The following is a 27,886-nucleotide window of genomic DNA, read 5'->3' on the forward strand; positions in this document are numbered from 1 at the left end:
GGTCTGGTCAGGGTCCCTCTAAAATACTTGCCAGCACCCCCCGACCTGCCCAGCAGACCTTTACAGCCGCCTCAGCTCCTGCCTGAGGTTCTCAACTTCCACTTAAAGAGAGAAAAGAAACCGGGCACTGGTGGGAGTTTGGCAGACGTTTAATCTGTGGGACACGCAGGTGCTGAAGCAGGAGACAGGCTGAGACAGTGGACGCCTCGTGCTGGACCCGCAGACGGGCTCTGTGAGCAGGGTTAACCGCGCGAGCCTCAAAGTGCTGATAAATAACTTAGACGTTACAAAGCAGGAAGGCGGGTCTAGATGGCGGCCAGCTCCTCGGGGCCCCGGTGCTGCAGGTGCTCCAGCTGCCCGGTGTCTGACAGCTCGAGGCTGGCCTTGTACTTGGCCAGGATCTTCATGAGGGGCCGGAGCTTCAGCCACCACTGCTCCTTGGGGATCCTGTGCCTGCAGAGGGGACAGGACGGGCCCTGAGCCGTGGCTCCTGCGGAGGGGGCCATGGGGGGCCCGACAGGCAGGAGGAGAGCACACTTTTCACTCAGACACCTGAAAGCTGCCCCGGTTCTCAGAGTCTCAAGTGAGGACTGAAGGGGGCAGGGGTGCAGCGCAGTGGCAGAGCGTGTGCTCAGTGTGCACGAGGGCCGGGGTCCAAGCCCCAGCGCCCCTGTTGGGGTGGAGGATGCATGTGTGTAATGACAGATGTATTAGAAGCCAAGGGTTACAGAAGGTGAATGAGGCTGACATCAAAATCTAAGACCAGCTGGAGCAGCTGCGAGTTCCAGACAGAGCAGAATGAGGGCAGCGTCACGTGACGAGGAGAGGCCAGTTCTCAGGGAAAGGGCGGAGGACGGTCGTGTCCAGGACCTGGCAGCGGGCCTGCTGCCTCCCCCTCCCCGCGTCAGTGAGGCCGCCCGAGTCCCGGGCACTTACTCGAAGTCCGTCTCCTTCTTCAGCTCTGCCACGGGCTGGAACACAAGGTTCCTTTTGCTTATTCCCAGCACACACACGGAATCATCCGCTACAAACCTTTTTCCTATGAAAGAAAAGAAAACAAATAATGTGTCGTGCTGACCCGGCAGGAGAGGTGAGGAGGAGAGGTTTGCCGACCGGGGGAGCAGTCACGTGGGGAGAGGAAGGGTTCAGACTCGGAGCCGCCGCTGGCGGAGGCCGAGGCCCCAGCACTCCCTCCGGTCCTGGGAGCCGCCAGGCGAGGGGGCGCACAAGGAGCGCTCTTAGAGTGGGTGGGGAGTAAACGCTCCACACGGCGCGGCAGCAGGAAAACTTAAAGGACAGGTTTCAGTAAAATTGCACAAGAAACTGATGCTCCAGACAGCACATCTGGTGAGAGGCTGCGAGCGAGTGACGTGTCCTTAGCTGAGCCGGGGAAAGAGGAGGATAAATCCAAGAAGTGGAAAGAAATACAGAAGCAGGAGTTAACGTAAAAAACAAACTCAGAATCAAGAAATCAATTTTCTGAAGATTAAAATTACGCTGAAATTACTTAAAACTAAAAACACTGATCTGGTCAGACTGATGAAGAAAACTGAGGGGGAGAAATAACATGGCGTGAATGGGGGACAGAGACGCTGTAGGCGTAAGACGGTACGACCGAGGCTTCCATGCCATGCTTGGAAATTTTAGGTGAACTGAAAAATTCCTAGAAAATATAACAGCCTGACTCAAGAAACAAACGCAAGCAGGTCTCTACACACAAGAGGGTCAGGAGTCTGCGCTCCCTGCGGAGGGAGGGTGTCTGAAGGGGTGGAGGGGACCCGCCTCAGCTCCCGAGGAGGAGGCCGCCTAGACACCCCCCCATCCCATGTCGTTTTCTCCAAAAGGGGGGTCGTGAAGGCGTCGGTGAAGAAGTCACACATCTTAAGTAAAAGCCAGTTCAGAGCGGTCCGCGGAGCCCTGCCAGCGAGCCCTCGTGTGGGGGCAGGGTTCTCGCAAAGGAAGAGGGGCGTCGCTGCGTGGCCAGACGCTGCCCTCGGTGGTGGGCACTTGGCTTCGCTAATGCTGTTTCTCCCTAATCAGACCGTGAGGCGGCAGCAGCAGCGGTGGGGCTGAGCCGCTGGAAGCCAGGGAGAAACGGCCGCCCAGCCCGGCCGCACACCGTACCTGCCCCCTGCGGCTCCTTCAGCTTCGCGGTGACCCACTGCATGGCTCTGGCAGAAAGTTTGGTCCCGAAGTTTCTGTCAAACGGCGAAGGTGCTCCACCCTGTGGGTGGTGAGAGCTACATGAGGGTTCATCGCACGAGTATCTTCCTGGCTTAGTTTTTGAATAGAAATGAAAATCACTGCTGTTCAGGGAGACACGACATTTTTAAGAGACTCAAATTTGTAAATGTGGGTTTTGGGTTTCCTTTTCTGCATACTTCTGTCTCCTTGGACACGGCTGGGACCAAACCAAACCAGCCCCGCCCCGGAACCCCAGCCAGGGTGCGGCCGCCAGCATCACAGCCCCTCCCCCGCAACCAGAGGCTTTTAATCAGCCGACTGGTCAACTAGCATCTTCCTTACTTTAGCGTCTTCATCAGGACTCCTTAACCTTCCGGGGGAGGGGGGGCACAGCTCCTTTAAGAACTGGCTCAGACTCGGGGACTGAGGTGGGGGCAGCCGGCGCAGGCCTGCCGTGGGAGCCTTGTCCACCGGCCCCAGGGTCTGGGGCTCTTTCCAAGTCGCTCCGACTTTGTGCATATCTCAGGTCAGTGTCATTTGTCTGCTGCTCCAATTTAAAAGGCTACTGAGGCCCAGCACTGAATCATCTGAGTAAGTTTTTCCACTTAATTGGTGTCACCATTTATACGAAAGGGGGTGGTTTTCCTTGAACAGCCCAGCTGCCCAAATGTCACAACGGACGTAGTTCTAGAAGCTCGCGATGTCTGGTGCCATCCCAACACAGTGCAGAGTTTACCGTCAGTCTAACCCTAACCTACGCGCGCAGGTCTCCCCCGCCCGGCTGAGACGGCGCCCCGTGTGCGGGCTGCGAGCGCCCACCTGCTGCATGTGGCCCAGCACGTTCTTCCTGCAGTCGAACACGCCCCGGCCCTCCTCAGAGTAGAGCTGGTAGATAAAGTCGGTCGTGTAGTTCACGCTGCAGCTCTCGTTCCTGAAACACAGGCGCCTGTGTCCCCCTGGCGCACGCGTACCCGCACGTGCCCCCCTCCAGCGCCCGCACGCCTTCCCTCCCCAGTGCAGCTCAGCGCCTCACGGAAGGTACGACTTGCAGGATCTTAAGAAAGACTGGCTACACATGAAGTTTTTAAAGTGCCCTTGAAGGATTAAAGGCCCACAGGTCTGAGCAGGAAGTGCAGCCGCTCAGCCCCCTCCCTCCTTCAGGATGCGGGGCGGGTGGGGGGGCCGGGCCGGGCGGGGGCGGGGTGAGACAGCCCTGCCCTGACGACCCGGTACCTGAGCACGAGACCCCTCTGGATGGTGGTCTTCATCTTCTCCGTCAGGTGCTCCACGTTGGACTAGGAAAGAGGGTCTGTCCGTCAGGCAGGTGGAAACTTACTACGCACCTACTGTGTGCTGGGCCCTGCCCGACCTGCTGCGTGAACGGGGCGGTGGGTGGTCGGGGTGGCTGCTCTGAGCTTCCTTGTAGGGGAAGGGTGACGTGTCCGTTAGTGACAAATGCCAGGGACCATGGACGCGCAGGCCACAGCGGGAGGGACTGTGTCCCCGGAGCCGCGCGCACCCAGCACCCATGGGAGATGCTCCCCCTTTGTGGTGTCAGTTCCTGCGCACCCGCCGGAAGCCTGCTCTTCTCCCTCATCTGTCTGTTCCCACCAGGGTGCGCTCTGCCTCAGAGGCAAACGACCACCTGGTGCCTTACTGCGCACAAACGCGTAAAACTGCCTGATGAGCGTTTTCGGGCCAGGAGACGCTCAGACTGGTGCACAGTCTCTTCGGGAAAGGAGCGCTGTATCTCCAGGGAGGAAACGTGCAGAAGGGAGAAAGGGACGTGAAAGCAGGAGGGGCAGGCGGAGAGTGCAGCTCCTGTCCCGGGTCGAGCACCCGCTCCCCGCACAGCGTGAGTCACGCCCACTGCACTGTGACCTCAGGGCCACATCCCTCGGGTGTGCGCCCCTGGAGTCCGGCATTCCCCAGGGACCAGGGCGGGGGGCAGTGCTTCCTCGGGCGGGCTCTGCTGCCGGAAGGCTGTTCTCCAACCACCCAGGTCTCTCCCTGCCTCGGACCCACGGGGCCCCCAGGCTGGCTGCCCTGCGTGACCCCACGGCCTGGAGGTTCGCAGCCACCAGGCCACCGGTCCCAGTGAACAGGCCCTCGTCCCCTGACGGGGCAGGGCCTTCCTAGGAACGAGGGAATCACTGTCACAGGAACGTGAGAGACAAACTCATAAGCTTGGCTAAAGACCAGCAGGTGCCCTGGGAACCGTGTTCCTACTGTCACCCTGTTGTGTGGACACGGTCCTCACACACGTCCCTGGTGTCAGTGTCCTGGGTCAGCGGGGGCGCCCAAACCTGGTGCGTCAGCAGTGACGCCCCGGGCGGCGGCCCGCCCACGTACCTGCAGGTCCCGGATATCGAAGGGCTCCTCGAAGATGTAGGCGGCATCGGCCCCGGCGGCCAGGCCCCCCATGTTGGCCAGGTAGCCGCAGTAGCCGCCCATGGTCTCTATGATGAAGACACGGCGTTTCGTCCCGCTGGCCGACTGCTTGATGCGGTCGCACGTCTGGCCACAGAGGAGGATAGGGGTCACGGGGTGCGGGCAAGGTGACACCCTGCGGGGCCTGGCCCTGACCCTGGTCGGTGTGTCGGTCCCCAGCACTCTCTGCCTGCAGCCTCACAGGGCCAGGTCCCGGGTCTTGTCTTCTGCTGAAAAGCCCCTGGGACACTCGGTCCGGGGGTCCTCGGTTTTCCCTGAACCTACCTCCCTCCCATCAGGGCACCTCTGCAGAGCTGGACCGTGTCTCACAGACACACAGATGGCGATCTCCCCAGGAAACGCCTGAGCTGGCCCCAGGGACGCGGAAACCTGTCCAGCACCACCTCTCTCTGGGGTCCCTGCAGAGCCCCTAAGCTGGTCCGTCCACCACACACACACATCCCTCCACCGTTTGGGAACATCGTCTCCACCTTTCCTGGCTCCCGCTCCCCCGCACCACCTCCTGTTTCTGGGATGTGCCGGACCCAGCCCTCCTCGGGGCCGCCATATCCTGCTGGATGGGAGGGGGGCTGGACGGTGACCCCCAAAGATGCCCAGGTCCCCTGAGACTGGCCCTCACGTGGGGATAAAATCCAGGACTTTGAGATGGGGATACTGTCTCCTGTCACCCTGTAGCCCCAAACGCCGTCCCGAGCATCCTTGTATGAGGGAGGCGGGGGGTCTGACCCAGGGGTAATGGCCACGTGACACTGGAGCAGGAGGCTTTGCAGACGAGGCCGGGCTGGGGCAGCTGTAGCCCCTGGGACAGCGAGAAGGGTCCCGCCCCTGCCAACACCTGGGCGTCAGCCAGTGACGCTGGTCTCGGCTCCCAGCTTCGGCGCTGAGAGAGAACGTGTGTGTTTTAAGGCCCCAAGTTTGAAACCATGCCTGGGGCTGGGGGTGCAGAGAGACGGGGCATCAGGCCTTGGGGTGAGAAGAGGGGGTCTAGGCACCGAAAGGTAACAACCCCGATTCAGAGCTTTTACCTCAAGGACCTCGGGTCAAACATGGAAGAGCATTTTGATGAATGAACGGGCTCGATTCCACCACTCCTGACAGTACTTTCACTTTCTTTCGTGGACCGCCCCCTCCGCAGATAACTAGACGGATTTACTCAAAATTCAGAGGGCACTGTAGCCGGGGGGCAGCCCTGCAGCCCTGGGAGCTGAGGCGGGAGGAAACCGCATCAACGGACCAGTCTCCTCTGCCTGGTGCTCGGGTGGGGCAGTGGGCCCAGCCCAGCACTGCATGGGGGCTCAGCCCAGCATCTGGGGGGCCCAGCCCAGTGCTGCGGGGGGCCCAGGGTGCGGGGAGGCCCCACAGGGCCAGCAAACAGCACTGGAGGGTTTTCACTGTCCAGTCCGTGCACGGTCCCCTCCCTGGCATCTAAGGACTTACACTCCCTGCGTGGCCTTTGCCTCAGAGGAATTCGGGGTGGTGGGATGCTCGCTGCCCCGCCCCCAGCTCAGGTCACGTGGGTTCCTGTCCCGACCCAGCCCGACACCCAGGCGGAGGATCACTCACGCAGGCAGAGAACAGCGCTGCCATCACCCAACTGGCCCAGGCGCTGGGGGCCCGTCGTGCGAGGACAGAGAGCACGTCCGCCTGTGCCGCCTGCAGGCCCCCGTCTACCCGGGTTGTGTCTGAGGCTTGAATCCATTTGATTGAGAAATAGCGAGTCCTGTGGCCTCATCTCCTTCGGTTACTGAGAAGCCAGAGGCCGCAGGCCCGAGCCGGCCCGGCCCGGCCGGGGGTGCAGGGAGCGCGGGGGCTCTGACTTGGGGTGAGACGCGGGAACCGGAAACCTGATGCCCGCGCCTGGCTGACCAGCCGCCGCCGGCCCTGCGGCCGCCCTTCCGCTCGCCGCCGCCCTCTGGTGGCCGACAGGGGCGGCTCCCAGAAAGTCTGGGGCTCCTGCGGCCGAGGGAAATCGGCAAGTTACGGTCCCAGCGCTGCTCACAGGCGCCGCCCCGCGGAGGAGCGAGGGGGACACCTGCATCCGCGCCACGTGGTGGAACTCCAGGGGCTCAGGGCCGGTCCACCGAGCCTCCAGCCGCCCGGGCAGGAAGGGCGTTCCTCCCGCGGCCGGGCCGCTCTCTGCTGGACTCCGACTCCGCACGCACCGCCCCCCCGGCCAGATGCCCGGCCCCCGACCCGCTTCCGTCCTGGTCCCCACAACCGACCACGCGTCCGCCCAGTCGCCCAGTCGCCCGGCAGCTGCCTCATCAGGCTGGGGAGGGCCTCAGGCCCCGCCCGACCAGGTGCTGCAGGAACCAGGAGCACAAACAGAACATCTACTTATTAGTCAGTGAAGGCAGGATGCCCCCAGAGGGAGGAGCCGAGAAAACTCCTGTCCTGGGAAGTGTGACCTAGACTCCAGCCAGTGCGCACGCGCCCTGGGGGACCGGATGGGGCTCCCCGCCAATTCCTCTGAGCGGGTTCAACCTGACCGGCCCTCTCCTAGGGGCAAAGAAAACCAACCACCGAAGCGAAGGCAGAAGCGGGTGGGGCAGGTCCTGTTACCTCCACGATCACATTCAGGCCAGTGTCACAGCCCACGCTCAGGTCTGTGCCTGGGATGTTGTTATCAGTGGTGGCAGGGACAACACAAATGGGGACGCGAAACTCGGGGTGGCTGCCCCGCGTGTCTGCCATCACCAGCGAACCCTGGAAAGCCTGCAGCGGGGTCAGCGGGGTGGGTGAGGGGTCAGGGGCGCCAGCTCCCTGCAGTCATCAGGGGACAGGGGACCTGCATCCACGGGGGTCTCTGGGGAGGAAGCTGTGGGGGCACAGGGGGCAGGAAGAGAGACCAGCAGTGGGGGTCAGAGATGCAGGAGAGGAGATCCAGGAGTAGGGGGGCAGGAGGAGAGACCCAGGAGTGGGGGGAGGGCATGCAGGCCCCAGGGAGGGCTCCGTGCCCAGAGCACAGGGGGACGCAGTGGGGGGCAGCAGAGCAGGGCAAGAGGTGGCCTTGGGTTAGTGAGGGAAGACAGCCCGGCCCTTCTAGGCATCTGGGAGGAAGCAAGGGAGCCTCTCCGGCAAGTTCAAGGCCAGGCCCACCTGCTGGCACCCAGCCAGGAGTGGCGCTGCTGCCAGTGGGGCCCCCCAGGCAGAGCCGGGGGAGTCCTCTCGGCCGTGTGAGGAGCACCCCGTGGGGGCCTCACAGGGAGCAGCTTGGGGGCCTGCGTCCCGAGGCTGGGGGCCCAGGTGAAATCAGCAGGCGCTGATGTCAGAGGAGTGGGCTGCTTTTGTCCCCAAGCACAAGGCGGAGGTCTGGACTCCTGCCTCAGAGCATTAGTCCAAGTAGCTCGTTAGTGGCCCAGTCCACCCACCACGGCCCAAAGCCACAAGTCCAAGCACAGCCCGGGCCCCTGCCCGGTCTCTGTGCCCCGCGCAGCACAACCCGGGGGCCCCTTCTGTGGGAACGTCCGCAGGCAGGATGGGACCCAGGCCTCTGGGTCTCTGCCCTCCACCCCCGCCAATCCCCAGGGTTCCAAACAGGCCGGGTTCGGGGGTGGGGGAGCTGCGCCCGAGGACACGTGGACGGTGGACCCAACGCGGGTTAGTCGGGGAGTGGCCGGGAGGAAGGTGAGGGCGTCGCACACCTGCCCCACGCCCCCTCCATCGCCCCTCCACCCGCCAGGCCCGGTCCCCACAGGGACCCTCCTCCGGCCCGGTGCAGCTCAGGATCACTGGAGGGCACGGTTTGAACCGCTCCCCACCACCACCCAGGACGCTCTGGACCAGGGACCGGGCATCGCGGGCGGGCAGGGTGTCATCGGCGCCTTTCAATCTGACGGTGGTTCTATGCCCTCAAGTCCTCGCACCCTCTGTTCCCATCACTCCTCCTCCTTCTCCATCTCTCAGAAGACGAGAGGACGCTGCAGAGAGGGGAGAGCCCGGCCCAGGACGAGACCTGAAATTCTGGGGACCAAGTCCAGTCCTGGGGGGGCAACACTGCACCACCAACACTAAGAAAAGACACTTGACAGTCACAGGGAAGCCATCCAGGTGCCCACCTCCTTACCAGGTAATTCAGGGCCACCCTCCCCGCCTGGGGCCCGCGCACACGGCGGCCGCGGCTCCCAGCACAACAAGCGGATGGTTCTGAGGGGTAACACGCAGCTGAGGACCCCCAAACCCCTGCTCTGAGGTGTCCCCTTGGCCCTGGAGACCCACCACCCTGCGATGCAATCAGTGCTCAGGACGCGTCCAGACGCAAAGGAAACAGGCTGACGAGGACGGCGGTTGAACGTCCAGAGGACGTGGCAGCTGATGACACAGGGCCATCTCGGGCCCCAGCCTTGGCACAGGGACGTTCTGGCCGTGGGCTCCCTGTGGGCCTCCTGACATCATGGGGCGTCACCAGCATCCCGGCCCCCGCTCACCAGACGCTGGGGCACCCCTGGCCCAGATGTGACCACCGAGATGTCGCCTGGCGGCAAGATCACTGCCAGGACCACCCCCTTCTGGGAACAGAAGGAACCAGCTGGGACAGGAGACGCCGGGGACTGACCTCAGCACTCCCAGGGCCAAGAGGTGGCCCTGCCACAAGCCACTGGAGCCTCGTGTGGCCCTTCAGGCCTTCCCTGGCCACCCCCTTCTCCTGCACGTGGCCAGCCTGGCCCAGTCCCAGCCCAGATCCAGAGCCCCGAAGAGACTGGGCGTCACTGTGACTATAACACACGGGGCTCGGGGCAAACCGAGCAACCTCAACATGCCGGCCTTCAGGACCTGCTGAGCAGCCCTCCGACCACTCAGTACGAACCAGAGCAAGGCCCCCTGCGAGGTCCCCGGGCACCCTCACCTCCTTCTGCCTCCAAGCGCAGCCCGGCGCCGGCTGCCAGGGAACTGCCTGCCTTACGACCGCTACCCGGGCTCTGAGAGCCTCATGTGGAGCAAAACCCGAATTTAAAGGGTCACGCAGTGAATCTCAGAATCCCTCAAGGGGATGCAGAACGGACACCTGGAGTTTGCCCCGGGCCGCTCTGGGCTTTCCAGTTTTCAGCATCACACACACATTCACTCGTTATCGTCTGGAAAGAGAATTCTCTGTCGCAGACGAGCCTGGAACTAGAAGGTGGGCGTCTGTCCTTGTGCCTGAAAGTGCATGTGCAGTGCCGCAGCAGGGGCGCACACCGACCTGGGTCAGGGCCCCCCAGTGACAGCCCCCAGCGTCCCCGCCACCACCCGGGGGTGTCTAGTTAGGGGCCACTTAGGAAAGCCAACTTCGTGGCTCCTACTGCGAGCCTGGAGTGAGCAGGTTCGAGTCCAGCTGCGCGGGAGAAGCGGGAAGGCTTTGCGACACCACGACCTTTCGCCCCAGAGCTCAGGGGTCGACAGGCAGCTGAATTAGCCTGGCAGCAGCCACAGCACAGACCCAGCACCGGAGGCACAGCAGCTGCGGCAGGCGGGCGGGAACGCAGACGACAGCCGGGGCGTCTTCGTGCAGAAGCAGCAGAAGTGCGAGGGGCGCGGGAAGCGGGAGCCACGCACCAAGCCCGCCCCGCGCGCGGCGCGCCCTCCAGAGGCTCTTCTTTCATTTGCCGGCACCAGCGGCAGACGCGGGGCCAGGGCCCAGGGAGAACGCCCGGGAGACGCCCACGAGATCGCCTCGCGAGGAAACCGGAACGTGAGGATTTACGGAAACGTTCTGACGCCGAATTTAAAAAAAGGGAGAAATGCGTTCTGTGCTAGATTCAGACTCAGACTCCCGCGGGATGTCCCACGTGCGGTTCACAAATACGGTGATTAAGACGCATTTCTTTGTTACTGCCTTTTGGCAAAAAACAAAACAGAACCCCCGCATTCAAGTAGCATCCATGTCGCCTTAGACGTAGTTTAACGTCCAGCCCACGAGGGGAGAGCGAGGACGACGCTAAGCCGCAGCTAGAGGTGTCACAGCTGTTAAAAAGTGGGCTCTGGTCAATGGATGAAATTACAAATTATTTAGCCCAGACATCAAAGCACGGGCCACAGGACCAGCCAAAAAAGAAAACGCATTTGAGTGAGTGAACACCCAGATCACTGAGACCCCGAGCTGCAGGGGACCGGGGACCTGGGCTGCAGCAGCGGGACAGAGCAGAGTCAGAGGTTGTCAGACTTTGTTTTTAACTTTTCTGAGAAAAACAAAAGAGAAAAGCAAGCCAGCAGGCCTGGTCTCCGAGGTGCCGGGAGATAAAAGCAGGCCAGGGGCCGGGTTAGCGGGTCGGCGTCGCGGCCCTGCTCTGTGGCCCCGCACTCACGTCGGTGATGGTGTTGAGGGCGGTGTCGGCCCCGATGCTGAAGTCGGACCCCGGGACGTTGTTGGACACGGTGGCGGGAACCATGACCATGGGGACACAGAACTCCTCGTGCCTCTCCCGGGCGGCGGACAGCTCCAGCAGTCCCAGGTAGGCCTGCGGGGTAATGTGTGCGGCATGGGGGCCGGAGGGAGGGGATGGGAAGGGACGCGGAGAACCAGCTCGAAACACATCCACGTCGCGCGCGCCCAGCTCCAAGCACAGAGGAGGCCGGGAGTGTCACCGGCCAGAGTCTGGCTGGTGGAGGTTCTCACGGACTCTTAAAAGAAAACTGAAAGGTCATCGTGGGACTGGCCTCGGCTGAGTATAAAAATTAGGGTTGACGTCCGACATGTAGTTAAAAAGTGAGAATCCAGCCACGTAACAGCCTCCCTCTCCGAAGAGCCAGTGGGCTTCCGAGTGGGGAGGGTCAGTCCTGCATCTGACACGTGAGAACTCACGGCAGGGATGAGCCCCAGCCAAGGGGTCAAGCCGTCGCCTCCCGGTCAAGTGGCTTTAGGGCCCCCTCCTCCCGCCACCCGCTAGTCTCCGTGGCACAGTTACTCTGTGGCAGCTGGGACCTCAGCGCGTGGAGAGAGGAGACAGCACGGGGTCCCCACTCAGACCTGCGGGGACAGCCAAGCGCAGGAGAGCAGACGTACCTCAAAGCCCCCGATGACCAGGAGCGCGTTGATGCCGTGAGCGCGCATCTGGGCCGCGATGTCCTGCAAGAACTTCCCGGGAAGGGTGCTGCAGACCGGCCAAAGGAGAGGCGAGGTCAGGCCGGAGCCCCACTGCGCCGCCTCCACGCAGGCAGCAGGGCCGGGGACCCCACACGGCAGGAGTGGTCGGGAATCAGGTCTCAAAAGAGTGTCTTTTAAAGGAGAATGGAACTTTGCACCTGTCCAATAACTGGCCCTCGAAGACTCCTACTTCCCTCATTAGGGAAAAAGCAGATGGAGCACAAAGGCTTCCGAATTTCATGCCAACAAGCAAGTCACACACGAGCGCCACGCCCCATCTAACCCCGTTTCAGGTCACCTCCACCCACACCTGCGCACCCCCCTCACTTTACACCTGTTTCAAACACGTGGAATGGCCGTGCCCCCCACCCCCCAGCACCCACGCCGGTCGACTGTTCTGCCACCTGGGGGGCAACGCGTTCACACTCTGGGTGGATGGATGAGAAGTCGTAGGGTCTGGGTGGCAGGGAGGACGTGGGGACAGGATGTGGGCTGCAGGGTCCCTCCCGGCGTCTGCTGTAAAGCGCCTTAAGCATCATGAGAACATGTCAACTGGCCCCTCCAGCTCAGCCCAGGACCTCATGGCCGTCTTCCGGCCGTGGGGACTGGGGTCAGGTCTGCGGTTCCCGGGACACTGAGCCACTATGAATCCTGTTTACACAGCTTGGTCACCGCAGCTCAGGGCACTCTTGTCTGCGTCACCCCAAGTGAGATACGGGGTTTCTGCCACCATTCAGTTCCTCCGATCAATGGAAATAAGGGATTGTCGGAGGAAGCCGTCCCCAGGCCCTCCGCATTGCCGCTCCTCCAGGGCACGTCTCATCAGCTCCCCACAAACTAACCCCAGCCCCTCCTGGAGCGGGGCCGGGCCGGAGCCAACGCCAACTTCCCTCCCTAGAATGTGACGTTCCCTTCTTCCTAAGGGCAGGTCAGAATCAAGGTGGGAAAATTACCGTTTTGTCCCCAGGATGGAGCCTCCTTGGCCGGTCCAGCCTCCGACATCTGACCAGCCGATTTCTCTTATCTGACTTGCAAACACAGACAGGAACAGCCAAAGCGGAGAAGGAAGGGGAATTCGATTAAAGACCAGCTCAGGTAGTCTGCACCCTGAGCAGCTGCGTGTCCGCAGGGATCTGAGAAACGTTAGGATTTCACTGCGACGCTGAACGAGACAAGACCTGGACTGGAGGCTAAGCTTCCACCACTCAGGGCAGCGACGGGCGAGCCCTCTCACCGCGCCTGTTGGAGGGGTGCTTTAGCTGGCCAAGTCCCACCACTGGGAAGCAAAAGAAATTCTAAAATGATAATTTTTTAAAAAAAACTTCTCCTCTTAAAAATTGAAAAAAATCTGAAAGCACAGACGAATGCCAGCTCGGTGTTCGCACCCCTCCCCAGCCTCCTGGGCTGGTCCTCCCCTCTCTCTACTGTTGACAGCAAAACCCTTTTTCCCCTTCACTCACAGGCGTGGGGGGTCTGTGTCACAGGTTCAAACACCACCAGCCTCCGCACGCGCGTTTGGCCCCGGCGTCCGAAGCCCCGGCGTGCTGTGTCTATCTGCTCGCCGGGCACCTCCCCCCGGACTCCCAGTGACACCTCCCACTGAGCCCAAGTCTCAGCGCCTTCCAGACTGCCCACCTCCGAGTTGCAGCTCAGACCAGAAACGGACTCAGTCTTGCCTCCTTTTCTCAGACCTGCATGTATTTAGTGAGCAAACCCTATTGGCCCCAACCTCAAAATACACCGAGACCCTAGAAGACTCCTCATTGACTCCACCATTGCCTGACTGGACTAGCCGCCTCCGCTCCCGCCTGGGTGAGTGCAGGGGCCCCCAGCTGCTCTCCTGTCCCCCGTTCCCGCCTCTTCTGGAAATCCGTCAGAATGCGCCACGCCCCTGCTCCAAACCCTCTTGTCTTCTCAGAATACAGACCTGACCCCTCAGATCACCTACAGACCCTCTGGCCCTCACCTGCTCTACCGTCACCACTCCCTCCTCCGCCCTCGCCCCCGGCTGCAGCCACGTGAGCACCCCCATCCCTGAGCAGCTCAGGGCCACTGTCCTCCGCTCTGCCTGGGACCAACATCTGATGTCCCCGAGGGCCGCTCACTCAGCCCCTTCGAACTGCAGCCTGAGTCACCTCCCCAGCAGCGACAGAGTTCCCTCCATCGGCTTTTACTCCCGCCGTCTCCCTCCTGAGATGCAGGGGGTCCTGTCTGCTGTCTTCACTAGTTTGGTTCCACAGCCTAAGAACTCAGCAAGGAGTCACAGAGTCACTGGGCGAACAGACACATCTGCCGCCCTTATCAGCAGGATGTACGTTCCGAGACCCCCAGTGATGCCTGGAACCACGGACAGTACCAGACCCCACACGTCTGTCTCTTCCTACACACACGCGCCCAGGATAAAGCCTGGTTTATAAATCAGCTACAAGAAGAAAACATCCAAGCTGCTGGCATCGCCCCTCTTGCACTCTGGGGACATCTTACATAAAATAAGGGTCACTTGAACACTGTGATGCCATGACCGTCGATCAGCAAGTGGCTACTAAGTGGCAAAGGGCCGATACGCTGGACAAGAGGACAACTCACGTCCTGGGAGGACAGAGCTGACGGGTGGAGATTTCATCACACCACTCAGAATGAGGTGCAATTTAAACCTTAACGACCTGTCTGTTCCGGAATTTTCCATTCATCTTTCTGGACCATGGCTGAATGTGGGTAACTGAAGACTCAGATGAGGGGGGACCACTGCACGAGGACCAGGATGCACCTGGCTGAGGGCGCAGCACCTGCAGCCTCACCACGTGCTTAACCGCCTGCATCCTATGACCTCCATCACGTGATTCAAGTCTCCGCGCCCCCGCTGTCTCGTTAGGACAACGGGGATGGTATCTGAGCTCACCGTGAGATGCACACGGACTCACACGCGGGGCCCGTGGGCGCAGTGAGCGCGCTCCGCGGGCCCTCAAGCCCGGTTCTCCTCCTCATCAGACTCTCACTGGAGCGGGCGCTCCGCCTACGGGCCGCGCACGGCACCCTCCGCATCCTGCTCGCACCTCCCCGCGGCCCCGCGCGCACCTGCCCCCCTGGGCCCCGGACCCCCGAGATGCCTTCCCCGCCGCCTTCGAGGAAACCAGGCTCTGTGCTCCCGTCCAGGCCCCCTGGCGCTCACCTGGCCTCTGGCGAAGCCCTCGAAGCCGTCGTACACGGCGAACATCCTGTGTCCGTCGGCGATGCCCACGCGCACGGCCGCGCGCACGGCCGCGTTCATGCCGGCGGCGGGCGCGCCCACGTTCACGACAGCCACGTTGCAGTTGCTCTGCAGGTCGGGAGGGGACGGTGGGAGTGCCGGTCACCGCCACGGTCACAGTGCGTCCCCCTCGCAGAGCTGCACCCGGAGCCCCAGCGCGCGGCGCGGGCGCCCGGACGCAGGAGACGCGTGGGCCGGGCGGGAAGGGGCAGCGGGGCGCGGGGAGGCCTCCGAGGAGCCGAGACCTGATTGGGCCAGAGCGGAGGGGCGCCCAGGCCAGCACAGGCCCGAGGCATCATCGGACGCGGGGAGAGGGTTAGGGGGCGCCGGCAGGGCAGGACCACCCACCTTTGGGATCTGGGAGTCAGGCAGCTTGATGGCAAGCCGCTTGTAAGTGTTCAGGTTGCTCTCGAAGTTCCTGGAAGAAAAGGACAGGACGTGTGGGACCAAGAATGTGGACAGAGTCGGTGGGACTCATCTGGGGAGAAGGGGCTGCAGAGGATGCTGTGTGCGCCGCAGGTGCTGGCTCTGTGTCAGGGCTCCCAGGGAAGGGGCCCCAGCAACCCCTTGCCCTGCAGGCCCTGCTGTCTGCAGAGACTTCAGTGGATGTTCTGTAAGTGCGCTGAGGAACAGGGCCACTTAGGACGCGGCAAGTTCCCTTCTCAAAGTGCTAGCCCCCGGCTGCTGTCTCTCCTGATCGCATCAGCTGGAGCCACCCCCACCCTGCCAAAAAATAGACGCACGAATGTCTAACCAGTCACCCGGACCGCGGACCTGCAGGAGCAGGGCTGCTGGTGCCTGCTGCCTAAATGTCTGACTTCCGACCCTGAGACAGAACAGGCACCACCTGGGAGCACGTTCCAGAGGCCAGGCCTGAGGAACAGAGGCTCCTGGCAGAACAGTTTTCTTCAAAACAGTCACCTTCCTCGGAGTTTCACAGCATCCTTAAATCTCCTCTCATCCATCGCCTTTTGTACATCTTGGGTCTTTAAGGAAATAAGGAAAAGGAAGAAAGGTGTCAGGACTCTGTGCATCCTTGGATCCAGGCTGGGGGCTCGGAACCAGCTCCGTCCTTCCATCCTGGGTCCCTTCCCATCCGACCTCACAGCGGCAGCCCGGTGTCACAAGCCTGTACTGCCCGGCTAGGGTGGGAGGGGGACGCCCAGGCCGCCTGCCCAGGCTGCTTCGTAGAAAAGGACAAGGTGGCCCTGCCGGCCACGCCAGGGTAAGCAGGTCCTGAAATCTTAGGGGTTATGCCCCACGAGCGCACGGCCAGAAGGAAAGGCTCTGAAAAATCCCCACGTGACTCTGGTGAGGAAAGAGCAGACAGAACCACCCCTGCCCAGGGAGCGGAGGATGGGGTGGGGCCACTGGAGCAGAGGGGGGTGGAGGGGCTGGGGGGCCCTGGGGCAGAACACATGGGGACCAGCACCGGCTCGGCCGCTTTGAACCCCAGGGTCCTAGGGAAGCCATCCATCTCTCAACTTCAGTTTCTTCCTCTGGTAAGAAAGGGGCCCCTCCTTCTGGTGCTGTCTGTGGGGCAGCACACACCAGAGCCCCAGGGAGTCCCCGCCAGGCAGCAGGGGGTCGGGAGTGGCTCGCCGTGGCTCTGCGAGCCGTCTGGCTGATGTACCACGACGTACAGTTGTCTGAGGACAAGCCAGTGGTCCCACCGCCTGTCCGTCTCGAAAGGGACAGAGCAACACTGGGCAGGAGAAACGTGCTCAAGATAAATGACTGCTATAGTCCCACGTCTCTTCTCGTGAGCCCTCACTCACACACGTGCACACATGCACACGCCTACACACCCACACACACTCACATGTGCACACTCACAGGCTTTGTTTACTGCCACAGGAGTTTGGAATTATATTTCTGAGATTACTTCCAAGTCCCATGACTTAATGACTTAACGACGTCTCTGTACACGTTACAAAATACGTGTACTTCAGAGCCTCTGGGAAGACCAAAGAAGTGACAGCGGAGAAGAGACTTTGAAAAATGAAACACGGTAACAATTTGTAATGCAGCTCCAGGGCCTCCTCACCGAGCGGACGGCCAGCTGGAAAACCAGTACCCACTCCCCGCATCCATGGGCGGCACCCCGGGGCCTGGAGGAGGCCGTGTGTGTCAGGGAGTCACCCAAGCAGCCATCCCTGTGTCCCGTCACGGATGTGAAAGCCTCGGGGACAGGAGGGCAGGAGCCGTTGATGCTGCAGAGGCGGCAGTGCCCCCCTCCTCCGTGAAGCCCTCCTGGATACCGCAGCGTTGTCTCCCCCGGCCTCTCTGACCCCGGGCAGGGAGCTCATGGGTGCTCCACAGAAACCCCGTCCTAGGTTCACTGTGGGGCAGTGGTGCCCGGTGTCGCAGAATCAAGAAGGGGCACCATCTGATGTCACAAACACTGCCGTCCCACCCATGGGGAGGGGCTCCCCACGTCCTGGGGACGGTCGCTGACTTGGCCTGACAGGCCCCGGGCCCGAGCGCACGCCACCCACGCTCACCATCTGCACGCACTCCATCAGCGGCAGCCGCACCGCCTGGTTCCCGCTCAGCGACACCACGCAGGCTGGGGTCTCGGGGGTGGCCTGCAGGAGGGCGACCACAGCCTCCACCCCCATGCGGCTTGCCTGGAAACAACATTCTGATGGTCAGAGAGGGCCCCCCACCAGGCCCGGAGACCACCTCAGTGCCCCCCGGGTAGAGGCCCCCCTGTTCTAAGCTTCGCCTTCCCCGCCTCCCTCCCCATCTCCTGCACCGCGTCCCTGTGAGCTGCGTGGAGTCCTTCCCGCTTCCCTGTAACCCATGTAACCTCCTCCAGCAGAGTCTGACCTGGCTGGGAACCGGCCAGGTGGAGGGGTGGGGAGGCCAGAGGTGTGGGGAGCAGAAAACTGAGCGCTGGCCTCTTTCTTGAAAACTGCACGTGGGTGGCTGCTTTGCACCTTCTGGGTTTTGTCCTGGAGGCCCCACGTTTGGTGGGTCTCCCAGCGTCTGGGTGACTGGGGGCCTAGGAACCCCTGGGCTGGCTGGGGTCCAGTGAGCCCACGGGCCGTAGCCCCTCGGGGTCCAGCACTGGGGGCAGGAGATGCTTTTGACCCGAAGGCCCTGTTCGGCGTCACTCAGCGTTCCCAGGAGACTGGTCCCCATGCCGCCCCAGACGTCCTCCTTTCTGCGTGGAGATGCCTGACCATTCCCACCCTCACTTACCAGAATCCTGTCAAAGGCTGACGGCGTCCCGCCTCTTTGCACATGTCCCAGGATGGTCACTCGCGTGTCGTAACCCAGCTGCGTGACCACGAGCTGTGGGGAAACACCTCCGTCAGAGGCCCGGGCGCGGCGGCCCCTTCGAGGGGTCGGGGCTGGGAACTGAGGAAAGGTCTGTCCGTCCCCGCAGACCTGCGTTGGGGGGAGATTCTAGTTTCTAACTTCCACTTCCTGAAGGAACATCGAGTGGCTTGCTGGAATTAACTTTTGGAAAGGACTGCTTTTATTGTCAAATAGGGTCTGTCTCTCCTACCTCACTCGTGGACACAAGTGACACGACTGTTAGTCCCGCTTCTATCGCGTGTATCGTGGTGATGCTTCTGAAGCGTTAGTGCCACTTTATAAAGACGTGACCCTCTCCCTGAAGCCCCGTACGCTCGTACAGTCTTATTGAAGAGCACGACACGGTGAAACCAAGCTGCCCCTCAGCCCGGGGCCGGGGAACCCAGCCGGGCGGCGGGGACGGGCCCCCTGCCTTCACTGGGCCTCATTTACTCCATAAAAACCACGGGGTCGGGTGGCAGCAGTCCCCGGTCCCCTCTGGCACCACATCCCCCATCCCATCTCAGCTTCAACTTTCAGACGACCTTCGCTCTGAGCGTGCCGACGACGTCTGTGAGCAGCGACAGATGGCTTTCACGCACGTCTCTCAATATTTCACTATTCGGGTGAGTGGCTGGTCTGGGAATGCAGAGAAGCCAACTTGCAAGGCCAAGTGAGAACGTGCTCGGCCCTGACGGACGGCTTCCATCCGAGCCAGCAGCACGTCCAGAACCCGCTCGGTCACCCCTGTAGCCCGGGAGCAGGCCCGGTGGGCCCCGCAGGACCCGACGAGCCAGCACCTGCCCGGCTACCCTGCGGCAGCGTGACCGTGGGGTCAGGCCATGCGGGCCGGGGGGCGGCGGCTCGGACAGGAAGGGCGGCTCGGCTGGTGCTCGGAGTGGAGAGGGGACGGGGTCTCGGGGCAGCCGGCGCCCGGAGCTGGAGCCGTCTACGCCCACCCGACCGCAGTTCCTCTGTCTGCTGGGGGGACCCCCAGGGCCTTTGGGAACGTTCCCCACAGAGTTCTGGAGGCACGGGCTCCGGAAGTCAGGGGCTGGGCGACTCTCATGCCATTGAAGTTATGAGTCATTATGAAAATGCTTTTCACTATCACAAGGAACAAAAAGGTGTTTAAACATTGACACACCGCCCCAAAGCCCCCCACCCCGGCCCGGGGCGCTCGCGTCTTGTGTTTCCAGGCGGGCGAAGTCGGGCGCACTCACCTCCTTGATTTGCTCAGAGGTGATGGGTTTATTCTGGGTATCGATGGCTCCTTCCGCCACAATGATGATGTTCAGCCTTTTTTTCCGGGCGCGGTTCTGAGGAGGCAGAAGACGAGGACCCTCAAGCGCCTGAGCCAGTCTCAGCGACAGGGCAGGGCCCCTGCCCCAGTGGGCCACCTCTCTCCAGGGAGAAACGGCCACCGGGCTTCACCAGCGCTGCTCCTGATGGTGCGGCAGGTGAAGCCAGGTGCTCTGGGTGAGCAGGTGGGACGGGCCTGGGGACGCAGCAGCTGCCGTGATGTCCCACAGACCCTGACCCCCGACGGCGACGAGCTCGGAGGCTGCACCCTCCCCCCACGAGGCGGGTTCCCACGGCAAGCCTGCCCTGTCGTCTCCTTCGGAAGCCAAGCTTCCTGCCACCTCCCTGGGAACCCCGCCCCGCCCCAGCCCGGCGACAAGGCCGGAACTCTCGGCCTTCGTGGTGGGACAGCGCTGGCCCCAGGCCGGGACACGAGGGATGGGGGCCCCCCACCACAGGAACAGCCAGGCGGGCACCATCCCCACCTGGGGCCGCTCACAGGCTCACGGCAGTCACCCAGCGATGCCCCAGATTGCTCTCAGTAAGTCTGTTCTCTACAAAGTCCCAGATTAAGGGCCCTCTGGGGGAGGGAGTGGCACGTGGGGCCGTGGGGCCCAGAGCTGGCAGTGCCTGGGGTGAGCCGCCGGGGAGGCCAGAGGGCGTCAGCCTGGGGGGCTGTTCTGGGGAGGCTCGGCCCGTCCCGCGCGGGGCGTCACGAACACTCGTGCTGTTGCTTTATGATGAGCACGGAATGTGCCATACTTTGCAGAACGTGAATCAGAAACATCTTCTAAAAGGTGTAAATATATCACCACAAGAGTGATTATTTCAGCATCCCTCGAAACGGCAAAAATGGAATCAACAAAGTGCCCACAAACAGGGATGTGCCAGACAGATGGGTCCTGCCCGAGGACCCTGATGCCCCGAGCCCTTCCCCGCTTTATGCTGAAGTGTCATCCTGGGATGACAGTCCGGCAGGATGCTTAGAAACCCTCGCGGTCCTCACTGATAACCAATAAAAACAAATTATAGGCAGACTGGTATCAAGTGTTTGCATCCAAGGAGTTTAAACCGTCAGTCCTGACTCTGCCAACACCCGGAGGTGGGGGGTGGGGTCCAAGCACGTCCTTACCCGCCTCCTAGCTGACGGAGCACTTTACAGAGTCTGAAACTCAAGGAGGTTTGCAGATGAGACCACGTGGCTGCAGAAATAACGTTGAAATCTAAACATCAGGGCTTAAAAGCCACCACCTGCCTCAGCCCTGCGACCTCACTGCTGACCTTCCGACCAGCCGAGCGCTTCCTACGACAAGGGGCGGCTGCTAGACCTTGGCCAGTGTAGTGTCCTCGTGGGCCAGGCCAGGGACTTGGGTGGGAGGAGGCTGGCGGGGACGGGCATGCCCGAGGTCATGCGCCGGCGGGTGGTGATGAAGGGACGTCCTCAGTGCTGCAGAGATGAACCGGTCTAACAGGAGGCTCGGTGCTTACCCCCTGCGGCCAGCCACGTGCCCCGTGCCGCCTGGCCGGCGGAGATGGCCGCCACGTCCCCGGTCAGAGCCACAGGACAGTGAACTTAAACTGCTGCTTCAGCGGGAACAGGCATCCTTGGGGTGCGTTCGGGCTTCCCTGGCTCGTGACAGCAGAGCTCTGGTCTCAGGAGGGTGCGTGGTTCTTCCTGGTAAAGGCTGCGCACAGCTTCTGGCACAGGTTTTAGGTCAGCAGAGCTTCTCTGATCTGTTGCAGGAATTCCTTTCTTGGAAGCATCACCCCGAAGCACACGGCACGCGGGTCCCGCATGCAGAGCCCACGTGGTTGCTGAACACGGCTGTCAGTGCCTGCTGCTGCAGGCTTACGTTTCCACTGAGCGAACACTGATAAGCTGGTTGTGCGACGAAGGGAAGGGAAATCCCTGCGTGCTGGGACTTCCGTCCTGAAGCTAACCTCGCTGCACGTCGTGTTACACGAGGCCTCGCGTGCCTCAGAAGCCCGGGGTGGGGGAGGCGGAATCTGCGCACACTGACAATTCACAGTGCGAAACATCAGCCCCAGGCAGGGGGCAGGACTGGCTCAGAGGAAACAGCCGACGATCAGACCCCGGCCAGGCCAGCGTGATGGGGACCTCGTGGCGGAAAGAGCTGCCCCTACACGGGCCGCACGCTGTGACGGGGCCTCGATGGGGGCCGCACGCAGGTCCCCGCCCGCTGTCACGTTCCGCAGACCCCGCGTGCTCTCACCACCTCCTCCTCTTACAGCTGTAACCGCCGCCGTGCTTGGAAACAGAAACGCTCGGCCGTTACTCCCTGAATCACTGTCCGCAACAGCGCAAGGTGGACGGACACACCCAGATCCCAGCAACAAGCCTGAGCCGCTGTGACCGGAAAGCGTCCACCTGCTTAGAACACTCTCCAAACTGAGGATGCTAACGGCTGCCACGGATCACGGCCAGGGCGGCACGGCGGGCACCGAGGAGGCAGGCAGAGCGCCACTCACCTCCGACAGCTTGACGCACATGCTCTCCTGCCAGCCTTCTTCTGGTGGAGACTCCGGAAGGAACACCCAGTCGGCCCCGCAGGCCAAGGCGCTCACCAGGGCCAGGTACCTGTGTGGACACCGCAACGGCGGTGTGAGGCTGCCGCCCGCCAGGCACCCAGGGCTCGGGGATGGCGGCCCCGGGCAGACAGGACCCCGCGGGGTCCTGTGAACCCTTCCTGGGACACTGCGCTGGGGTGCAGGGCTCCCTCCATCCCATTCGCGCCCGCACATACGCACCCGCAGTGTCTCCCCATCACCTCCAGAACGAAGGTCCGCTGGTGGCTGGAAAAGAGAAACACTCACTCAGCACCGCGGGAGGAGCAGGCAGAGCAGAGGAGGGGCTTCGCCCCACGGCAGGCGCCTGCACTGCCCAGACACGCCCCGCTTTCCACAAAAGCAAACGCTGCTCAGAATGCGTTTCGAGCTCTTCTGCACGAGGGGCTTCGGCAGCGCCTGTCACGTCTCACAGCCCGTGATCGCCGGTGCCGAGACGCGCCCGCTCCGCCAGGACGCCCGTCCACGCCCCTCCCAGGACGATGGCTCTACCGGCCAGAACGGGCGGCCGGCCGTCGCCCACAGCACGCGCGGGAGATGGCAGTCCCAGAGTCGGGTCAGCGCCCAGAGACGCTGGCCTTTCCACACACATGGAGATTAACGGCCCAGGGCAGCCCTGGGGAGGGTGGAGGGGCGGCTTGGCCCCCAGCGGCCGCGGGTCTGTGGGGCGAGGCGCTGACCTAGTGGCCAGGGCGTCGACCCTGAGCCGGGGGTCCCGGGGCCTGGGTCCTCGCTCACACGGCTCCCGTGGGCGAGCATCAGAGACCCCGGGGTGCTGCGGGTGGCGTCAGTAGGAAAGGCTCTGCCCTGAGTCCACATCACGTGGACAGAACGCCACTGCCTCATGGACACTTTGGGAAACCTGCAGGCAGACGTGCGACAACGGGGAGGGGCGTTTGCACGCAGCTCTAACAAGGGGCGTCAACGTTGAGACAGCCTTCCTGCAATTCCTGCAGGAGCCCTTTGGACGAGACTGTTTTAGGTGACGATTCTTTCTTCTTTTTTCTAAATTCTCTCCAACAAACACATTTTTATGATCGGGAGGGGGAGACTTTTTCAAGTTGAAAATGAGAAGCAGACCAGAAAGCCGTCGTCCTCCGTGGACCCTTCCGGAGCCCGCAGTGAGGACCACGTGCTCCCACATCTCCAGCCCAGTACCCCACCCGCACACCCCCCATGTCCTCACCTCTGTGCAGTCGTCATGATGGCGTCCACGACCTCGATGATCCTGTGCAGGGCTGAGTCTGTGCCGATGGTCATGTCCGTGCCGCAGAAGTCGTTGTCGATGGAGCCCACCATCCCCACCACGTTGAGGTAGGAGTGCTTCTGCACCTCCTCCTTGTCGATCTTGCCTGCGTCGGGGACAAGCCACACCCCCTCTGTCACCGGGCGCAGCCACGCGCTCCGTGGGCGCACCCGGGAAATCCACGCTTCTAAACGTGATTCCTCCCCATTTTCTTGTGTTCTCTGATTTCTACACCACCTAATTCTGCACACTCAGAGAGAGAAAAGCCAAAGGGGGAGCTGGTGACACTGACAGAAGCTGTCATTTGACACCCAGACAAGAGCACCGACCCAGGTGTGAAAATTAAAAGGCAGCAGGCTTGTACATCGAGATTGGTGGAAAAGATCTGACTTCCGTCTGGCAACTGCTCAGAGAACTGTCTGCTCTGAGACGTGTCCCCACCCCAGGATTAAGCCCCTAAGAGTTTTGTACAACTGTCACACCGACTCCTTATAGACCCCTGGAGCCTCCATCTCTCGTCAGTATCTACTCTTTGCTCTCTGGAAAGGCGCACGGGGCTGGCAGATCTGCTTAGAGGGAACCAGAAGGATCAGGTCAGGGTCGGGGCAGTCAGGCTGGGACTCAAGCGGCCCTTCCTCTCTGGAGTCACCACCGTGCGCCGGAACACGGTGCCCAGAGACGTCCTGGGGACCCGGCTGCCGGCGTCTGACAGCTGCTCTCCACTCCCCAGACAGACTTTACAGAAGTTGGGGTAACAGATTTAGTTCAAGTTTACACCTTTCATATGGCTTCTGTTAGTTCTGGCAATTTGCTGCCACTGGTCATACTGTATATTACAGTGCAATTAGGTAACAAGACATTCAAAAGAGAAAAGCCACCGAATATATAGGATTCTCAAAAATCCTTCATTCACAGCTTCAGAGACGATAAAGGATGATCTAACAGCAGACCATCACTATCTAAACTCGAGTCTTGTAAAAATGGATACAGAGACCCCAGGGGAGCTGATGGTGAGGGGTGTCCACTGGCTGGTGTGAGCCAGGGCCACCCTCACAGTAAAGTGGGGATCAGCACAAAGCCCGACTCAGGTGGCTGCTGTGAGCATCACACAAAACCAGGTGTCAACAGGGGACCAGGGCGCACAGGACGGTGGAATAAACGTTACACTTCTTACCTTTATTGATAGTGTTTGAGGCACGAGGCTAAGCCCTGAGGTGGTGACTGTAAGACCTGCATCACCAGTAGCAACACATACTTTCTAGGACAGTCAAACAGGCAGAATGTATGCGCTCACAGCTCTCTCAAGGGAAGGGAAGATGAACGGGGGACAGAAACCCACGCGCGAGGAAGTGAGGCCTACCATCCTGGGCCAGCTGCTCCAGCAGCCCACTCCACTCTTTCCGGAAGATGTTGGCGCCAGTGAGACTGCCGTCCCCACCGATCACACACAGGTTGGTGATGCCCAGCTGGATCAAGTTATAAGCAGCCTTCAAGCGGCCTTCCCGGGAACGAAAGTCCTTGCACCGGGCGCTACCGATAATGGTCCCTCCCTGGAAAAGAAAGGAAACCATGTTTGTTTATCTCCTCCCAACTGGACAGAAAGCAGGATGGATCCGGATGTGTGAGTGCCGATGTCTGAACACAGGACTTTCACCGTCTAGGTTTCCCCCCTTTTGAGCTTCTGAGTCGGTCAACTGTGAAAGTGCAGAGTTTTCCCATTTTTAGCTCCATCCTGGAATTCTGTGGATACAGATGCTGCATTGTTCCCCAGGGGAAGAGGAGGGTGTGAAACAAGGATGAACGGCATCCGTCCGTTCGACACACAGAGGGGAAGAGTCTGTGCAAGATGACAGCCATCCTGTGGGAGCCATCCAGCACGGGGAGGGCTGCACCCCACGCAGACTTTGAGCCCACCACTGGCCCAGCGCTGGTCACCAGCCACGGCCAGAGAAGCACGGTGTCCAGGCCCCGGGGAACGAGGCTCTTCCCCTGTTAGCCGGGCTCGCAAGTGCAGACAAAGTGGGAATCTGTGAACCAAAGGGATTTATCCCCCCAACCCCTTTTTAAAGGCTAAATCTTAAGAAAACTTTAGTTGGATTATCCAAACTTTCCGGCGAGAGAAATCATGATTTTTCATACTTGGTTTTGCAAAAGCAAAGGGCTCTTAGTTGAATTTAGAAAAATGCCGGATGCCTTCACGCAAATCACGCACGCACGCACTTAGGGAATTTCCATTCCTGCAGGACACTCGGAGGGCACGCTCCCTTCCCAAAGCGAGGTGCCGATGCTTCTTCTCTGGGGTCACGTTGACTGATGACAGCCAGCAGGACGGGGCAGCGCCGGGACCTGGCGCAGCAGAGGCCAGCCTGGGTGACAGGTGCAGGGTGCAGAGCCCAGATAAGCCGGTTCTCTGGACTTTGATTTGACCAAGAGCGATTAGAGGGTCATGTGATTTCTAACAACTGGAAGTTAAGTCAGCAACCCATACACGTAGGGGAGATAATGTGGACAGGGCCCCAGGAATGAAACCAGGACCGACCGGGTTGCAAAGCAGTGGGCACTGCGCACGCACTCACACACTCACACACACTCGGCCACACCTGTACTTCCTACCTTTCCGCCCAAAGCAGAACAGAGGTGCTCCCCTCGCACACGGCTTTGCTGTCTGGAATTCAGATAATACTGTCTTGAGTCCTTGTAAATATCACCCTCCCTAAGTATCCAGGGTTGTCAAACTTCCCTTCAGACTTCCCAGGAGTCACAGAGCAAAAAGTTCAAGGACAGACGTGTGAGTCGGTGACCTCACCCGCAGGGTGCTGCCCCCAGCTTTACTGACACAATCGACTCATAATGTTGTGTGAGCTGAAGGTGCACGTTGCGGCGATTTGCTGCATGTAACCTTGTGAAATGATTACACCCTGCAGTTAGCTGGTACCTCAGTCAATCCACATAATTATCTTCGTGTGGTGAGAGCTTTAAGACCTGCTCTCTTGGTAACTTTCAAATGTGTAAGACAGGACGGTTAACATTTTTTAAGGTATAAACATGATGACTTAATATTGGTACACACTGTGACGTGATCACCACAACCAAGTTAATTAACACCTCCACCACCTCACAGGGCTTCCGTGTGTGTGCGCATGATGCACGTGTGTGTGGTGGCAACACTTAAGATTTACTCTCTGAGCAACGCTCAGGTCCGCAACACAGCACTGTTAACAGCAGTCATCACGCTGCACATTCAGTCCAGAACTTCACTCATCTTGTAACTTGAAGTCTGTATCTTTTGACCAATTATCTCCTCATTTCTGCAAACGTCCAGCCCCTGGCAACCACCATTCTACACTGTTCCTGCGAGTTTGGCTTTTTTAGATTCCATCTCTCAGTGAGATCGTGCAGTGTTTGTCTTTCTGGGTCTGACATTTCATTTAACATAATGTCCTCAGTGTGGTCCTACATTGCAGAAGGCCCCTTTTTATGGCTGAATAATATTCCATTTATATTGATGTACCATGTTTTTTCATCCTTCTTTGTTGCACCAGCACCTTCAGAGGAAAGGTACCAGTTTGGGTTCCTTCAATTAAAAAAAAAAAAAACACGCAGTAGTCACAGATCCGTACATTTCAAAAGCTCAAACCTCAAATAAAGAGCTTTTCATGAAGTCCATTCTGCCCACATAATCTATTTTTGAAAGGATTTGGAGGCTTCAGTAAGCTACATTGCTCTAGGAATTTATTAGGCATAAAATACTCAGGCAGGTCACTTTTAAATCCCAGGGAAGCAACTATTCCCCTTAGGTGGTAATTGCTTCATCCTCGTGCACACGGAGGACTCAGCCCTGTCTGGGTCAGGCCAGGACAGGGATTCTGTTTCCACTGAAGCCCCAGCCCTGGGAGGCAGCTAGGCGGGACCTTCCCCGGGCTTCCGTGTGCAGATGCGAAGTGACTCCTAAAACCCAGCAGGTGTGGAGACTTGCCACTAAACACACAGCACCCACAAACAAAAGCTGCGCCTACATGAATCTGCTCTAAAAAATGCCAGAGCCCCTGCCAGTACCCGGTTACCACAGCTCTCGTGTGTGACATTTCAGTGCAAGGACAGTTCCTCAGCGTGCCTGGTGCAAAGCTTTTTAACATTTTTAATTCAATGGCAAATTCAGGAGGCTTTTTTCCACGTGAGTAAGTAAGAAAGACGCCAGCCAGGCAGCGCTTTTCCAAGCACTACTGCGGCACGAGCACAAAAGCCTCCAACGAGAGCGCTCCTCAGAGGGACGGGCCGGGAGTGCGGAAACCCCATGCGTACCACTTGCAGGATGCTGGAAACGCTCTCCCAGTCCGCCTCGACGATGTTGCTGCCGCCGTCCACCATGCCCTGGTAGCCCTGGGGAGAGAAGGACAGCTTTTAAGACGGGGTCACCACACTGTGACAGTCATACATCCACAAACTCCGCAAAACAGAGCCTCCAGTGACAATGAACCCCAGTTCCTAAGAGACCAGTGGT

At 60.5% G+C, this 27,886-nt stretch overlaps 1 protein-coding gene and 1 long non-coding RNA gene across 5 annotated transcripts in view; one reads left to right on the forward strand and one right to left on the reverse strand.

The window, feature by feature from the left end:
• Positions 1 to 131: 131 nt before the first annotated feature.
• PFKP (phosphofructokinase, platelet) overlaps positions 132 to 27,886 on the reverse strand; it is a 48,566-nt gene continuing 20,811 nt past the window's right edge. The window contains exons 3-23 of one of the 3 annotated variants that reach the window (XM_072955226.1): positions 27,688 to 27,765; positions 24,746 to 24,935; positions 23,326 to 23,491; positions 22,323 to 22,367; positions 22,044 to 22,152; positions 19,475 to 19,570; positions 18,153 to 18,245; positions 17,450 to 17,575; positions 15,867 to 15,931; positions 15,294 to 15,363; positions 14,868 to 15,014; positions 12,652 to 12,722; positions 11,618 to 11,705; positions 10,920 to 11,072; positions 7,198 to 7,350; positions 4,537 to 4,701; positions 3,418 to 3,479; positions 3,004 to 3,115; positions 2,125 to 2,224; positions 937 to 1,039; positions 132 to 453 (exon numbers count right to left, since the gene is read on the reverse strand). In XM_072955226.1, the coding sequence (XP_072811327.1) occupies positions 306 to 453; positions 937 to 1,039; positions 2,125 to 2,224; positions 3,004 to 3,115; positions 3,418 to 3,479; positions 4,537 to 4,701; positions 7,198 to 7,350; positions 10,920 to 11,072; positions 11,618 to 11,705; positions 12,652 to 12,722; positions 14,868 to 15,014; positions 15,294 to 15,363; positions 15,867 to 15,931; positions 17,450 to 17,575; positions 18,153 to 18,245; positions 19,475 to 19,570; positions 22,044 to 22,152; positions 22,323 to 22,367; positions 23,326 to 23,491; positions 24,746 to 24,935; positions 27,688 to 27,765 (2,340 nt within the window). In that variant the 3' untranslated portion in view covers positions 132 to 305. The remainder of the gene's footprint in view (positions 454 to 936; positions 1,040 to 2,124; positions 2,225 to 3,003; positions 3,116 to 3,417; positions 3,480 to 4,536; positions 4,702 to 7,197; positions 7,351 to 10,919; positions 11,073 to 11,617; positions 11,706 to 12,651; positions 12,723 to 14,867; positions 15,015 to 15,293; positions 15,364 to 15,866; positions 15,932 to 17,449; positions 17,576 to 18,152; positions 18,246 to 19,474; positions 19,571 to 22,043; positions 22,153 to 22,322; positions 22,368 to 23,325; positions 23,492 to 24,745; positions 24,936 to 27,687; positions 27,766 to 27,886) is intronic. The other 2 variants (XM_072955224.1, XM_072955225.1) reach the window with 2 other exon arrangements.
• Positions 3,083 to 5,723, forward strand: LOC140691544 (uncharacterized). Of its 2 annotated transcripts, XR_012067257.1 has the most exons (3): positions 3,083 to 3,222; positions 3,799 to 4,039; positions 4,914 to 5,723. It is a non-coding gene; the product is annotated as an uncharacterized lncRNA (long non-coding RNA). The 2 variants fall into 2 exon arrangements; XR_012067256.1 differs by lacking the exon at positions 3,083 to 3,222 and having other exon boundaries at positions 3,407 to 4,039.

This window comes from Vicugna pacos, chromosome 35 (assembly GCF_048564905.1).
Source record: "Vicugna pacos chromosome 35, VicPac4, whole genome shotgun sequence".
Lineage (NCBI taxonomy): Eukaryota > Metazoa > Chordata > Mammalia > Artiodactyla > Camelidae > Vicugna > Vicugna pacos.